At 39.4% G+C, this 15,964-nt stretch overlaps 1 protein-coding gene and 2 gene segments (V, D, J or C); all 3 read left to right on the top strand.

The window, feature by feature from the left end:
- The first annotated feature begins 1,232 nt into the window (after window positions 1-1,232).
- On the top strand, window positions 1,233-1,822 carry LOC128535699 (T cell receptor beta variable 7-2-like). The segment is given in 2 exon segments: window positions 1,233-1,299; window positions 1,449-1,822. Coding segments are annotated over 2 exon segments (420 nt in total).
- A 6,882-nt stretch (window positions 1,823-8,704) lies between these two features.
- On the top strand, window positions 8,705-9,913 carry LOC128535698 (junctional adhesion molecule-like). The gene is made up of 3 exons (XM_053509747.1): window positions 8,705-8,774; window positions 8,934-9,263; window positions 9,603-9,913. The coding sequence occupies exons 1-3, from the start codon at window positions 8,729-8,731 to the stop codon at window positions 9,911-9,913; spliced, it is 687 nt and encodes a 228-aa protein (XP_053365722.1). The 5' UTR covers window positions 8,705-8,728.
- Window positions 9,914-10,225: 312 nt separating this feature from the next.
- Window positions 10,226-13,839, top strand: LOC128535697 (T cell receptor alpha variable 13-1-like). The segment is given in 3 exon segments: window positions 10,226-10,304; window positions 12,264-12,376; window positions 13,526-13,839. Coding segments are annotated over 3 exon segments (465 nt in total).
- The last annotated feature ends 2,125 nt before the right edge of the window (window positions 13,840-15,964 follow it).

Genomic DNA, 15,964 nt, shown 5'->3' with positions numbered 1-15,964 from the left:
CCGGCCATTCCGCCAGGTGGCGTCCGTAGGAGGGGGGGTACTGTCACGAGCCAGCCACCTCCTGCTAACACCTCACAATCCTAACTCCACCCCGGAGTTTTCAGCACGCCCAGCGTTCATCACGGCACACCTGGATCTGATTACGGATCACCCCTAGGCTTTAAAAGCAAGCTGAGCGCACCTGTTGGTGCCGCAGTGTCTCGCTCGTGTGCCTTACGTCTTTGTGAGTATTATTGATTTCTTGGATTTTGTCTCGTTGCCGACCCAGCTCCCCTTTGGACTCCTCTTTCGTCTCGTCCCTTCTGCTTATCTTGCCTGATTCTCGGACTGATTCCCGTGTATGACCCTGCCTGTAGTAGTTTCCTGGTTTCGGTCTCGCCCTTTGGATTTGTTTTGTTCACGCAACTGGATTTACTGGTTATCGACTCTTACCTGGTTAAAGACGCCGATTGTGTTCTTCGGTCCACGGCCAGTGACGCACCCCGCCGCGGCGCAAGAAGACTTCCGCTTCTTCGGAGGACCTCCCTCGACGCGCGCCGTGCTCATACTTCTCACGGACGTAAGTCGGAACCCCCTGCACCTCTATCCTCGACCGCAACGCGGACCCACGTCAGGAATCCGCATAGCGCTTGGCCCCTCTCTGCGCTACATCCGAGGATAATTCGTGCGCTCCCACTTCCGGGTTCACGGAGGATCCCCTGACGTCGTTGCCCGGACTCCCGCTACGTCACAAGGTATTTCCCAAAGCATCTTGTGCACGCCTTGAATGACTCTCTCTCACACACACACACACACACACACGCGCCGCCCCCTGCTGCGCGCTTACTCTCTCTCACACACACACACACACACACATACTCGTGCCGCCCCCTGCTGCGCGCTGACTCTCACACACACATGCACTTCCCCTGTGGCTGTAACTTAACCCTTTAATCCCCTAATAAAATCCCTTGAGAGTATCTGTGTCTGCTATTGGGTCTTTTTCCCTCTCCTGCCTTTCCCCCCCCCGTGACACATTCATTATATGTTAAAATGGTAAGCATTTAACAGAACATAAACAGTGAACAACACTTATCAAAATAAGCTGATTATCCTTAATTTTGACACTTCAGTAATCAACATTCATGCAAAGATTATGAAAGATGTTTTTCCAGTGGGTGGAGTTGTGATGTCACAGCATCCATCACTGATTAGAATCTGAATAACCTTACACAGTCTCAGATCAGTCTGTCTTCAAATTATCAAGAGTCACCATGATCAGAGTTCTAGTCTTTTACCAGTCACTGTACGTGATTCAAGGTAATGAAAAACAACAAGAACAACAACATCAACACAAAAAAAGCCTGTATAATCATTTAAATGTTACACATGACTTTAAATTTAAATAGGATAATAAACAGCTGATGTAAATTTGCTTAAAGATGACTCTGTTTACTGTTTATTTACAGGAGTTGCAGGAGTAAATGATGTCACTCAGTCCCCTACACTCTGGGTTAATACGGGTGAATCAGCCATAATAAACTGCTCACACACCAAGGGTGCACTTTACAATCAGATGTACTGGTTCCGTCAGTATCATGGAGAGAGCATGGAGCTCATAGTGTACACTACCAGCTACACCACTCCGGACTTCGGAAAGTTCGACCAAACCAAATTCTCAGCTAATAAAACAGTTCCTGAGAGCGGCTCATTCACAGTGAATAATGTGGATTATAGTGACAGCGCTGTGTATTTCTGTGCCGTGAGAGAACACAGTGTTATAACCACAGGACAGAGCTGTACAAAAACACAGTGTGTGTGTCTCAGTCAGGAGGAAAAGTAAAGCCAAAAGGGTGCAGTGTGACACAACAAATCAGCAACTTCTTGTTAATTGTGAAAAAAACACAGACACATATATATATATATATATACATTCACAAACACACACTACCGTTAAAAAAACCAACTTCTTGTTAATAGTGAAAAAAAAACATTTTTTATATATATATTTATATATATATATATATATATATATATATATATATATATATATACACACACACACACACACACACTACCGTTCAAAAGTTTGAAAAGAGTTAAAAAGAACACTTTCTAACTCCATGATGGTTCCTGATTTTTATTTCTTTCTACATTGTAAAGGAATGCTGAAGGCGTCCAAAAAATGCATTAATCTCCTTTGAACAGTTAATGGTGAGATGTTTCTGCTACTTCTGCTCTGTAAAGACTTCATAACGCCTCTAATCTGAGGGGCTGTTAATTGGTCATTTTTCAGGCTGATAACTCTAAATGAACTTCTCGTCTGAGACAGAGGTAGGTTTTGGTCTCGCCCTCCTGGGACGGCCTTCATGAGAGCCAGTTTCATTATGGTGCTGGACGGATTTTGCAAATGCACTTGACACAGTACTGTTCTTGCAAGAACTATTACAGAAAGGCTGACCTCTTGGAGTGCCTAATATGGTCTGGCCATCAATGTCCCCTGACCTGAACCCTGTTGAGCACCAGTTGAAGCAGAGACTGGATAATCGCACCCCACCCCTACGTGACCTGGCAGAACTGCGTGTAGCCCCTGTTGGAAGAATTGAACGCATTGCCTTAGAACAACATCATGAGGCTAGTAAGGAGCATGAGATGTCGCTGTCAAGCAGTCACTGCGGCAAATGGTGGAAACACCCGCTACTGACATTGTCCATTCCGCTGTCAAGTTTTGTTATCTGGGGCTATCCCTGTTATTGTCTAAATTTTGGGGGTAATAAATATTAACCTAATGAAAATGGTGTTTCTTCTCATACATTATTAGTGATATCAAAGAGAACTTTAACTTATTTCATTCAAATTCAGAGCAAATATGAAAAGCACTAATGTAAATAACAATATCCCTAACTTATTGTGAGTAGTGTATATAAAAAAAACACACTGTAATCGTGGTCAGTATAGTACTGTACTAATAATGTCAGTAACACAATGTAAATCATATCCCCCATATAAAAGACAGACAAAATGCAGTTAATGATTAAATTGCATAAAATTACTGCATTATTGTCAATTTCTTATTGCACCTTTTAAAGGTACAACTTTACTTCTGCTGTTACAGTGCTGACTCTGTAGACTCCCTCTTTTAATGTTAGATAAACATCTCCTGTCACCCAATCATCACGCATTTTAATCTACTGTACTTATGTGGAACTGCTGTCATACAAATCCCTTTGTACCCCAATCCAATTTTACTTTAAAAACAATATTGTATAGGAATAAGTGCTTTAGCATAAACCCTACTGCCAGACCTAGTGACAGAGCCAGGCTCTTATAGAAAATATAATCACCAAGCAGAATGGAGAATTTACCAGTGCTGTGGTATAAAACAGATGTATTTACACATACATACACATAATGTGCAAGTGGTGTCGGTGTATGGTTGTGTAGATGGTAAGCCAGGATCGTTATTCACAGACATACGGCCTTCTTTAAGGCTTCTTTAAGGGTTTGCACCATTCAAATGTTTTACTGCGGCTGAGTCTCATCACCGTACTGAGCTTAAAGTCTTTTGTTAATGTCAACTGCTTTTATATCTTCATTCTTGAAAAATGTCATGACAAATCCCAGTTTCACTTGAATGCTCCTCATAAAATCTTGTTCTTCTTCTTATAGTTTTCTTTAAATCAAATCATTTTTATTTCATTGCATAGAGTTAGCTAAAGGTTATGTACAGCACTTTAGCTAAGATTCACTATCTCTCAAATGTGCTATGTCAATAAAGCTGACTTGCCCAGTGTTTGCAGAATGTTTGTAATGTCACATGTAGTGTCACTTTAACTTTAGTCCTCATCACTTTAAATAATAATATAACAAATATATTAACATTCCTATCATGTATCTTTCCCCAGTCAGTGCCAATAATACAGTAGCCATGTGTACTTTATTCTTATTAGCTCTCGAGTACTCTACCATTCACTTAATGAACTATTCACACATCACATCAACAAAATCTTGCCAAACAGTTTACAGGTATCATTAGAGGGAGCAATTTCATTAGAAAAAACAAAACATGAACAAAAGACGGAGTACTGCCATGTCTCAGACAGGAAGTCTCAGAAAGATGGAGCTCAGTAACACACAGGACAGAGACGAAACATGTGTTCTCTTCTCATCATCATTTCTGCCACACTTTTGTATCACAAAGGTGAATATATCCTTATATTTAATATTTTATAAGATTTACATGACACATTGTTTGAACTACTTCATTTTGTGCACCTTGAATGCAGTCTCTTTTTCTCTCCACAGGTTCTGGTGTTTGTTCTGTGATCCAGAATCCTCGTGATCTCATAAAAGCTCAAGATAAGTTGGCTGAGATCAAATGTGCTCACACTGTACCGAGCTATAACTGTATACTGTGGTATAAACACAGCCAGGACACGGGGTTTACACTCATGGGGTACATATATACTACTAATTTAAAGCTGGAGGCAGAATTTAAAACCAAGATCAATCTGAGTGGTGACGGGAGAAACAACGGCTCTTTGACCATAAACACTCTCACAGTGAACGACAGTGCTGTGTATTTCTGTGCAGCTTATTACACAGTGCTGTAGATCAGCTCACTTAACTACAAAAACCTTCATCTGATCCACGTTACCCCCAAACCAGAACACCTGCAGCTGTGGGCTCCATTTGATTTAAAGCCAATAAACCACACAAAGACCTCCATCTTATCAGTGTCTGGGATATATGTATATACATTTAACAAACTATTTAATACACTTTGTTATCACCAGCCACAGTAATTTCATGTTGTTCTAGCAATATTTAATTTGGAAAACAACATGTTTTATTAACAAAGGTAAATTTACTGTAGGACCTTGTCAAATAGGCTCATGAGCATCATCTTCATGACATCAATTTAATAAAAATGGTTAGAGATGGTTTGAAAAAAAATTCTCTACTGGAGAGGCAGAGTTGGAGGATGAAGGAGGGTTGATGTTGATCTCCCTTGGCGAGGTCACTGAGGTGGTCAAACAACATTTAAACACAGTGGCAAAGCCTCAGGAATTGATGAGATCTGTCAGGAAATGCTAAATTCTCTGGGTGTTGAGGAGCTGTCCTCCTTGACACGCCTCTTCAACATTTCATTGAACTCGGGGACAGTGCCTAAGGAATGGCAGACTGGGTGTTGTTTCCCCTATTCAAAAAGAGGGACCAGATGGTGCGTGCCAACTATAGTGGCATCACCCTACTCAGCCTCCCTGGGAAAGTGTACTCTAAAGAAGGTGGAAAGGAGAGTTTGGCTGATTGTCAAACCCCAGATTGAAGAGGAACAATGTGGATCTGCTCATGGAATGACGGACAAGCTTTTTACTCTTGCATAAATCCTGGAGGGGGCTTGGGATTATCTATATACAGTCTGCACGTGTTTTGTGGAATTTAAGAAGGCGTTTGTCACAATCCTGTTTGTGATATTCATGGACAAGATATTCAATTCAATTCAATTCAATTTTATTTATATAGCGCTTTTAACAATGGTCATTGTCTCAAAGCAGCTTCACAAAAAAAAAAAATTAAATTTTTTAAAAGAAAAGAAAAGAAAATATTTGGAAGTGTGTATGTGTGAGAAAAATGTGTCTATAATAATGAAATAAATGAATGATGAATGAAATGTCTCTGATGAGCAAGCCAAGGGTAACGGCGACAGTGGCAAGGAAAAACTCCCTGAGATGGCAATAGGAAGAAACCTTGAGAGGAACCAGACTCAACAGGGAACCCATCCTCATCTGGGTGATAACAGATAGAAATAACATCATGTGTGTTGTGCAGGTGAAAGTTCAATATAACAGAAGTTGTGTAGATTCAGTTCAGCAGTAGGTGCAGAGGGCAGATGGGGTCTGGATCACTGGAAGCACAGGAGCAGGATGGTAGCTCCAGCCATCATAAAGCAGAATCTAGCTGGAGCAGGGCCTTCTCAAGATGCCTTAGAAACCTCGCAGGGTTGGCCTTTGTCTACTAAAGCTGGCACAATCTCCAGATGCCTCGGGATGGGTAGAAAAATACAGAAAAGATGGAGAGAATTAGCGTAGTTGCCATTCAGGATAGGTGTACTGGAGTATGAGGTTATGGGATGAGTTACGCGGATGCCAGATTAAAGAGATGCGTCTTCAGTCTACTTTTGAATTGGGAAACCGTGTCTGCTCCCCGAACAGTGTCTGGAAGGCTATTCCAAAGCTTTGGAGCCAAATATGAAAATGCCCTGCCCCCTTTTGTGGATTTTAAAATTCTGGGAATTACCAGAAGTCCGGAGTTTTGTGATCTTAAGGGACGTGGTGGATTATAGCGTATCAGAAGACTGGTTAGGTATGTGGGAGCTAAACCATTTAAAGCCTTGTATGTAAGTAGTACTATTTTGTAATTAATTCTAAACTGAACAGGTAGCCAGTGCAGGGATGATAATATTGGGGTTATATGATCATATTTTCTGGATCTGGTGAGAACCCTGGCGGCTGCATTTTGGACTAACTGAAGCTTGTTTATTGAGGATGCAGGACAACCACCTACTAATGCATTACAATAGTCCAGTCTGGAGGTCATGAATGCATGAACTAGCTTTTCTGCATCAGATACGGATAGGATACTCCTAAGTTTGGCAATATTTCTAAGATGGAAAAAGGCTGTTTTTGTGATATTGGAAATATGATTTTCAAAAGACAAGTTACTGTCTAATATCACGCCCAGGTCTTTTACTGTTGAGCTGGTAGTAACAGTACATCCTTCTAAACGCAGGCTGAATTGTGAAAGCTGTTGTGTACTGGTTTTTGGGCCGATGAGTAATATCTCTGTCTTATCTGAATTTAGTAAAAGAAAGTTATTGGTCATCCAATTATGTCCTGGACACACTCTGTTAATCTAGACAACTTGGGTATTTCATCTGGTTTTGTTGAGATGTATAATTGGGTATCATCAGCATAACAATGGAGACTAATCCCATGCCTTCTAATGATGTTTTCCAAGGGAAGCATGTAAATTGAGAACAGGAGAGGTCCTAAAACTGACCCTTGTGGGACCCCATATTTCACTGGCATTACATCAGACAATCAAGGCACAGCCGTGGAGGAGATAGTATCCGGTTTGGTTGGCTGAAGATTTCTTTGCTGCTTTTTGCAAAAAATGTGGTCCTGATGTCATCATCAGTCTGCGATTTGCAGAGATGAAGTTCTTATTTTTCCTCACATGTGGGCGCTGTGCTGTTAATGTTTAAAAGTTAACTTGAACTACATCAGACAGTGACAGGCTTTCATCATGATCCGAGTTGCCAGTATTATATGGGTTTTAGTGATATGTCCAGGAGGTATACTTTTATTTATACTCATGTTCTTTAAGTGCTGTTATTAAGTTTTGTTTGATATCATTCTAATTAATATTTTCCCTCATTGCAGGTTTTTCTCAGAACTATCGTGTCACCCAGAATCCTCCTGATCTTTTTGCTAATCCTAAAAAATCTGGTAACATCCAGTGTGAGCACAGTGTACCAAATTATTATCAAATCAACTGGTACAGACAAAATCAAGACCGCACACTGACCTTTATTGGATATAAATACCAAACAACAGCAAAAATCGAAAACGATTTTGTGGGTAAAGTGGAGATGGCTGGGGATGGAAGCAAAAATGTCTCTTTGACCATCGGAGATCTCGTATTCAATGACAGTATGGTGTACTTCTGTGCTGCGTATTACACAGTGTTGCATATCTGCTTTATTCAGTACAAAAACCTCTGTTAATGAGGTGTTGAGAATATATACACACCTGCTCCTGTGGCCTGGAACTGACACTTTGCCAGAGGTTTAAACAGAAAAGCCACACTTACCTTATTAGAGACTATAGATATCTAGAGTTATAAACAGCTCTATTATCTATAAATAAAGTAACTCTTATGAATTTATAAATCGATCCCATTATGCTAAAAGTCAAGCAGACCGTACCGTTGGCCAGATGGGCATGGCACCTTAAAAATTCAACTTGAAAAAAACTGTCGACTTTAAATAAACACAGCAACATTAAACTACTGAAGAGTGATACACAGTTTGCAACAATCATCATACTACAACTATTGCTGCTGTTCACCCGGACAGGTGTTTTGTGCTACCACGTTGTTGGGCAAATAAGAAGAGGAGATTAAAATTTACTGCAGTTGTTCATTAGTTACAGTAAATAAACAGACTAATTCCAGAAAAGTCACTAAAATCCACAAGATGGACATGTAAGTATAATAAGAAATGATCTCAAGTATGGCAACATTTCTAATCTAGTGATGGGTCGTTCATGAATGATTGGTTCTTTTTGAATAAGTCTTTAACGTGTCTCAGAAGAATGAGTAGTCCTGAATATACAGGAAACAGAAATAAGTAGTTACCTATAAGTCTTTTTGTCTAAATCGTTCATTCTTTTTTTGTTATGTGACTCCCATAGATGCTTTGCAGTGTATTACACAGGAAACAAAATTAAGCAGTTCTTCTAATGAATCTTCTAGTCTGAGTCGTTTGGACTGTGTAGATTGTATGTAATGTGGTTTCTAGTATTATTTACCTTTAAAATGCTGACTCTCGAATGCTTTAATATTAATCATTACTCTGTCACTGTCTCTGTGGGTGGAGTTGTGATGTCACATCTTACATGACTGATAGGAATCTGTGTAATCTAACACTGTCTTAGTTCAGTCTGTAGCTTTGACATCAAGAGACATGATCAGGATTATAATAGTGTTTCAGTCACTTTACTGGATTGGAGGTAACTACAAGAATCTGCCGCATGCCTCTATAATAATAAACAGTTACATGATTATCATGACAATACTACAGATATCATTCATACCTAGTTATCAATATATACAACAAACACATAGTTTACTAATGTTAAATTAGTACATTGTTTACTGTTTATTCACAGGAGTTGCAGGAGTAAATGATGTCACTCAGTCCCCTACACTCTGGGCTAAAACGGGCGAATCAGCCACAATAAACTGCTCACACACCAAGGGTGCAACTTACAGAGAAATGTACTGGTTCCGTCAGTATCATGGAGAGAGCATGGAGCTCATAGTGTACACTACCAGCTACACCACTCCGGACTTCGGAAAGTTCGACCAAACCAAATTCTCAGCTAATAAAACAGTTCCTGAGAGCGGCTCATTCACTGTGAATAATGTGGATTATAGTGACAGCGCTGTGTATTTCTGTGCCGTGAGAGAACACAGTGTTATAACCACAGGGCAGAGCTGTACAAAAACACACAATTTATCATTTAGAAATACATAGAGACACCTGAAGAGGGCAGTATGGCACAAGGAGTCTGAGTCAGGGTTACAGACAAACAAGCCAAAGTTTTTTTATAAACCAAATGGTGGGGGATTAAAAACACAGACACTCACACACACACACACACACAGACACTCACACACCCAAACATGGTTACTGCTTTCATTATTACCATACTGGTGTATTTTATAGGTGAATATATCTAATTATTATTTGTATTATTTAGAAACATTGGTACTTTTTTCTTGATTTTGATATTATTAATTCTAATTTGTTTTTATCCTCTTTTTTCTCTTCACAGGTTCTGGTGTTTGTTCTGTAAACCAGAATCCTCCTGATCTCATAAAAGCACAAGATGAGTTGGCTGAGATCAAATGTGCTCACACTGTACAGAGCTATGACCGTATACTGTGGTACAAACACAACCAGGACACGGGGTTTACACTCATGGGGTACATTTATAGTACTACTACTTTAAAGCCGGAGGAAGAATTTAAAACCAAGATCAAACTGAGTGGTGACGGGAGAAACAACGGCTCTTTGACCATAAACAGTCTCACAGTGAACGACAGTGCTGTGTATTTCTGTGCAGCTTATTACACAGTGCTGTAGATCAGCTCACTTAACTACAAAAACCTTCATCTGATCCACGATACCCCCAAACCAGAACACCTGCAGCTGTGGGCTCCATTTGATTTAGAGCCAATAAACCACACAAAGACACTTTTAGGTAAATAGTTTTATTTGCATTTGATACAATGTGATCTCATGACCATGACAATGTTTAGGCCAGTAGGGGGCCCCCAAGTGCTAACAAATTATTTGTGATTTATAAGATAATGGTGATGAAACATCACCTCTGTCTGTCACAAGTAAAGGTTAGAGTCACCAAATCAACCGACAGTGTGTTCTGAAGAGATGATGGAAAACTGGAGAACCTGGACATAACCCCCAGACGTTAGAGAATGGACAATTACCAGAGCTCAGGATCGAAGGAGGAACTGTGAGTCTTATGTATGGATTACATTATATACATTGTCTATTTCTATGGGGACAAGACATCACATTAATCATCCATGAGATCTATAGAACTGTACACAGTCTTTATTCCGGCTGCAGCCTCAACATCAAAAGGCAAGATCAGGACTTTATAGTGTTTCAGTCGCTCTATCGGATTCTTTACACTCATTTACATAATTTTTCCAACTTTTTTTTTCAATTCTGTAAAGCTGCCTTGCGACAATGACCATCCTTAAAAGCGCTGTACAAATTAAATGTAATTTAATTGAATAGTGATCTTCTGTAGACTGGAGACTTGAAGTTTAAATCACACTTTCAAAGATAAAGGTAGAATGCAGTAGAAGTAATGCCAACAAAATTTTGTAAAAAGATTCTCATAAAATCATAAAATTTTACTGGTTATTTTAATTTGGTAAAATCACAATCTTACCTACCAATACTGCATCTTTCAAACTAATCTGTTTAAAAAGACATGCTGTCATCTCTTATCGCCATCATCAGGTTTTTCATTAGTACTGTACATACTGTAAGGCAAATAAACTTTTTTTTATTACAGGAATTTGTTTTAGCATGTAAATGCGTTTATTTGATGTCAATAAGGATATTTATACAGTATTTTCTTTAGTAATAATTTTTCCTGCATTCATTGTGATCCTCTCAGCTTGAAGAAACTTCAGACCACTTTTCAGAGACTAAATTCAGCACTGCACTTTTGCTGTTAGTGACTGGAAATAGCAAAGGCATATCAAACCTAAACCCCCTAAATTTTTTAAGTCTCTAAAAGCATATTTTTGAGCTGTATCTACACAGCTTTTTGCATTTTTTAATACACATACAGTGGAACCTTGGATTACGAGCATAATGAGTTCCGGAAGCGGGCTGGTATATCAAAACACTCGTAAACGAACGAAAAGCGAATTTTCCCATATGAAATCATGAAAACTCAAATAATATTTATTGCACAGCCCAAAAATATAAAGACACAAAAATAATTAACACAAAATGAAGTAAAAATCAAACAAATTAACCTGCATTGAAACTTGAAAAAAATCCCAAAAGATAAGTGTTTTGCGCAAGTGCGTGTGTTTGTGCAACACCCTCTCCCTCTTCTTGTCTTACACAGTAACTCCTCTCTTATTTGTGCAGGACGACTTTTACACACACACTCTAATGGAAACACAGCTTCATCGGGAAAATTAACAAGAAACATCTTTGACACTCGACTGCGCGCACACACTAATATAATTACTGCTGTAAAGTAAAAATAAAAAAATTTAACAAATTAACCTGCACTTTAACTGTGTGAAGGCGAGAGGAGGAGGGGTGTGTGTGGGTGAAGGAGAGAGGAAGAGGGGTGTTTGTGCGCGTGTGTGTGTGTAAAAGCAAGAGAAGGAGGGGTGTGGTATGAAGGAGCACAGTGTCCAATGATGCGTCATGTGTCACACACATAATGGCATGCTGACACAATGAGAGGAAATGGATCTTTAACCTCTAATGAGACTTTCTTTTTACTTTATACAGACACAAAATAAAACATGTTTTACACACACACATGGTCACAGTGTTATAGTAAACAGTACACGCGCGCACGGATGTTGATTATACCAGTAAGAGTTGCGCACTAAGACCCAGCAGGGGAGACAAGAGAGAGAGAAAACATTGGTTCAGTTGTGATCACGTCAGCTCAGCGTCAAAACAAAAAGCGTATGCATGATACATGATACTTGGTACTCGTAAACTAAGACTTGTTCGTTTTTCATGTCAAAATGTATTAATGATCTTTGCTCGTCTTGCGGAACGCTCGAAAATCGCGTTACTCGCAATTCGAGGTTCCACTGTACAAATATAATCTATTATAATCTGGTAAACATATGTTTTAATCAAGTTCTGAACCTCTGCATTTATACAGATCAGCTATAACATTAACACTTGTCCATCATAGCATAACACTGATCATCAATTATATACCAGTAAACTGGGGACAGGATCATGATCACCCAAGACTGAATTATGCCTGCGAGGACCAAAGACCCAGCCGCATGGCCCAATCCCAAGGTAAATCCAACCTAACACAAATCACTAAAAAAAAGTCAATGCTGGCTCTCAGAACACTCAATACATCACAGCCTGCCACACAAGGGGCCCAGCAGGCAAAGAGTTGAAGGTTGTTGATTGGCCTCCAAATTCCCAGATCTCAACAAGCCCGATTCATTGAGGTCCTACCCTACAATACAGGGCACCCAGAGGTTTTAATGTCCCAGTGCCAGACACCACAGCAAACCCCCAAAGGTCCTGTGGAGCCATGCCAAACCCTAGGAGGTCAAATGTTATGGCTAATCGGTGTATTTATTCATATTCCATATTCTTCTATTTCTAGATCCCAAAGGTCCCTGAAAGTCTCCGTTAATACCCCATCAATGCATTTTTTTACAGCTTAAACTCCCTCTGTTTAACTCCTTTCCTAAACATGGTATTACATATAAATAAGGTACTCCGGTTTCCTCCCACAGTCCAAAAACATGCAGATCACGCTAATTGGCGTTTCCAAATTGCCTGTAGTGTGTGAATGAGTGTGTTTATGTGTGAGTGCCCTGCGATGGATTGGCATCCTGTCCCAATTGTAGCCCCTGTTTACCCAGACTTGTGCCCTAAGTTTCCTGGAATAAACTTCAGGCTCCCCGTAACCATGAACACGGGATAAAGCGGTATGATGAGTGAGTAAGTAAATAGTACACACACACACACACACACTGGAGACCCACCTGAATGTCTTAAAATGGCTAAAAATTAATTAGGTATAATAGGTCCTGTGTAAGATATTACAGCATTGTCAACTAATAATTATAACTTTGCCTTTTTTAACCATGAAACATCAGAATAATTGTTCATTCCTATTGGACTTCTGGAAACCAACTGGTTAAATAACGCTAGTCAGAGTGGTGTGTATGTTTTCCCTCTGATTTTGGTCTGATGGGGGCAGTATAATCCCACACTCATGTTTTGTTAAACATCTATTTATCCTGTGAGTGAGAGCGTGACTGACTAGAGATCTGACGGAACAGATCATATCACTCTTACACACCAGCCCACAGCAATGCTTAAACTAATTAAGCTGGTTATTCTTCTTACAGGTAACAACACTTTCACTGTAAAATATACATTACTTGTTTGTTTCTCTTTTAAAAAGCTTTTTTTTTCTCCCAGGTCTCACAAACGGGACAGTTGTGCAGCAAACGCCTCATGACCTCATTAAGAATCAAGGAGAATCTGCTGTGATTAGATGCTCTCATAAAATCGAGAAATATGATCGTATCATGTGGTACAAAGAAACCAAGAACAAGGATTTCATCTTCATGGGATATCTGATATCCAAAAATGCAAATCCCGAGACAGAATTTAAAGACAAAGTCACCATCAGCGGGGACGCATTCGATGGTTATGGGTCTCTGGAAGTTTTAAGGCTTTCACTAAAGAGTGAAGGAGTTTATTTTTGTGCAGCATACTACACAGCAGTGTGAGGCCCCTCTTTTTATTACAAAAACTAATCACCATTTCTCACGCACCCCTCTGCTGAGCTCTCGACACACCACTACAGCTGATCTTATCTTACAAAACACAGCTGGCTTTTGTTAACTAACGTGACTGTTAATGTGTTTCAGTATGCACTTTATACCACAGATCTGCTGAATACTCAAATCTGATTGGTCAGACAGTGTTGATTGATTTTCTATAGCAGCAACACTGGCAGTAACGATGGCTTCAGGATGGTGTAAATTATTTATAAAATAATAAAGAAATAATGATAACCTGGACAGCGGTAGGTCAGTGTGTTAAGGCTCTGAGTTACCGATCAGAAGGTTGACGGTTCGAGCCCAAGCTCAGCCAGGTTGTCACTGTTGGACTCTTGAACGAGGTCCTTAACCCTGTCTGCTCCAGGGGCGCTGTACAGTATAATGGCTGACCCATCGTCCTGATCCCGGCTCACAAACAAAGCTGGGATATGTCAAGAATGAAGAAATTCACTGTGCAGTGATGTAAATGTAATAAATAAAGGCTGAACTTGACTTAAAATGTGTTGTTATTTAACAATGGAAAATGTCGAGTCATTGACATGATAATATTTTGGGTATATTAAACATCACCCACAAGAAAACAGCAGAACTGAGAAACAAGTCAGGGGGAGGGTTTCCCTGATATGAGGTCACATTAGAGGAAAAAACTGATTGGCTTGTTTAAGCCTTGGCCAATACAAATCAGAAAAAGGACAAAAAGCTGAGAAGTATATTTTTCGAAACTTTTAGGAAATAAATAAATGTTTTGTTAAATTAACATTTACACTCGGGGCAAATGAGACTAACCAATCCAGCTGAAGGGTTTTCTGTTTGTGAATGGGAGGACGGTGATTAGGACGGTGGGTGACATGGTGTTGGACTGAAGCTCATGCTGAAGAGGGAGCTCATGCTCTATCTTAAAATTTCCCAATAAAAAAACAAAAAAAAAAATGCTACAGTTTAACAACAAATGTTTCTTTAAAGCCACGAAGAAGCTGTTTGTGGTTCAGAGACGTCACTGAACCCTGAAAGAGAACATGAATAAAGTTCAGCTCCTCTTGCTGTTCTGGCTCACAGGTCGTAACAATATATGGGATTTACAATACTATTATGAATTTCTTAAAATGTCTGAACATTTATGTAATAATATTCACTTTGTCTTTCACTATAGACTCTATTCTGAGCACCAAAGTCCGGCAGACTCCTTCTAATCAGATTCTATCCCGAGGAGAAACAGTGGAGCTTAGGTGTCTACACAGTATAGAAAATTATAATGTCATACTGTGGTATAAAAAGAGCGAGAACCACACATTAGAATTAATGGGGCATCTTTGGAATAAAAAGGACAATGTAGAGCCTAATTTCACAAAGAAAATTGAGATCAAGGGTGATGCAAATAACAACTGTGCTCTCATCATTAAGGGGCTTTCATCAGACGACAGTACAGAGTATTTTTGTGCTGCTAGTTACCACAGTGACATGAATCATCTCACGTCTGCACAAAAACATTCCCTGTAAGTTCACTTTGTTTTGTTCACACCTGTGTATGAGTGACAACATGATGATCAGAAATGTAAGATTCATGCATGCATGCGGACACACACACACACACACACACACACACACACCTACACACACACACACACACACCAAATTAGCCATATTGTATTACAAAAACAGCTTTACTTTGTTAGTTAATTTTGTTGTGTCATTTTAAAGTTCATATTATAGCATGCAACAGTAACTACAGTAGAATGTACACTACATGGGAGTGTAAATTATGTATATTTTTTTTATTGATTTGTAACAGCACCAGATCAGAACAGAACCAGATCAATATACATTTGTCACCCAGAGCAAACATTTGAACTGAAACAGTATTCTGTTAGTATGAAAGTGTGATCATGGAAATCAAAGAACAAGACAGTCCAGTGGAAACAATGTAAAAAGAAACTGTATGGAAAATTTAATGTATTTCATAATGTTCTATCCTACTATAGGTTTAATTTTATGCATCACATGTGACATATGGTACGTTATCTTATGCATAAATAAACTATTTAAGAGAAAAACATAAAAAGTAACTTGTGAA

This window comes from Clarias gariepinus, chromosome 13, assembly GCF_024256425.1.
Source record: "Clarias gariepinus isolate MV-2021 ecotype Netherlands chromosome 13, CGAR_prim_01v2, whole genome shotgun sequence".
NCBI classification, from domain to species: domain Eukaryota; kingdom Metazoa; phylum Chordata; class Actinopteri; order Siluriformes; family Clariidae; genus Clarias; species Clarias gariepinus.
This window is presented reverse-complemented; position numbering and strand designations above follow the sequence as displayed.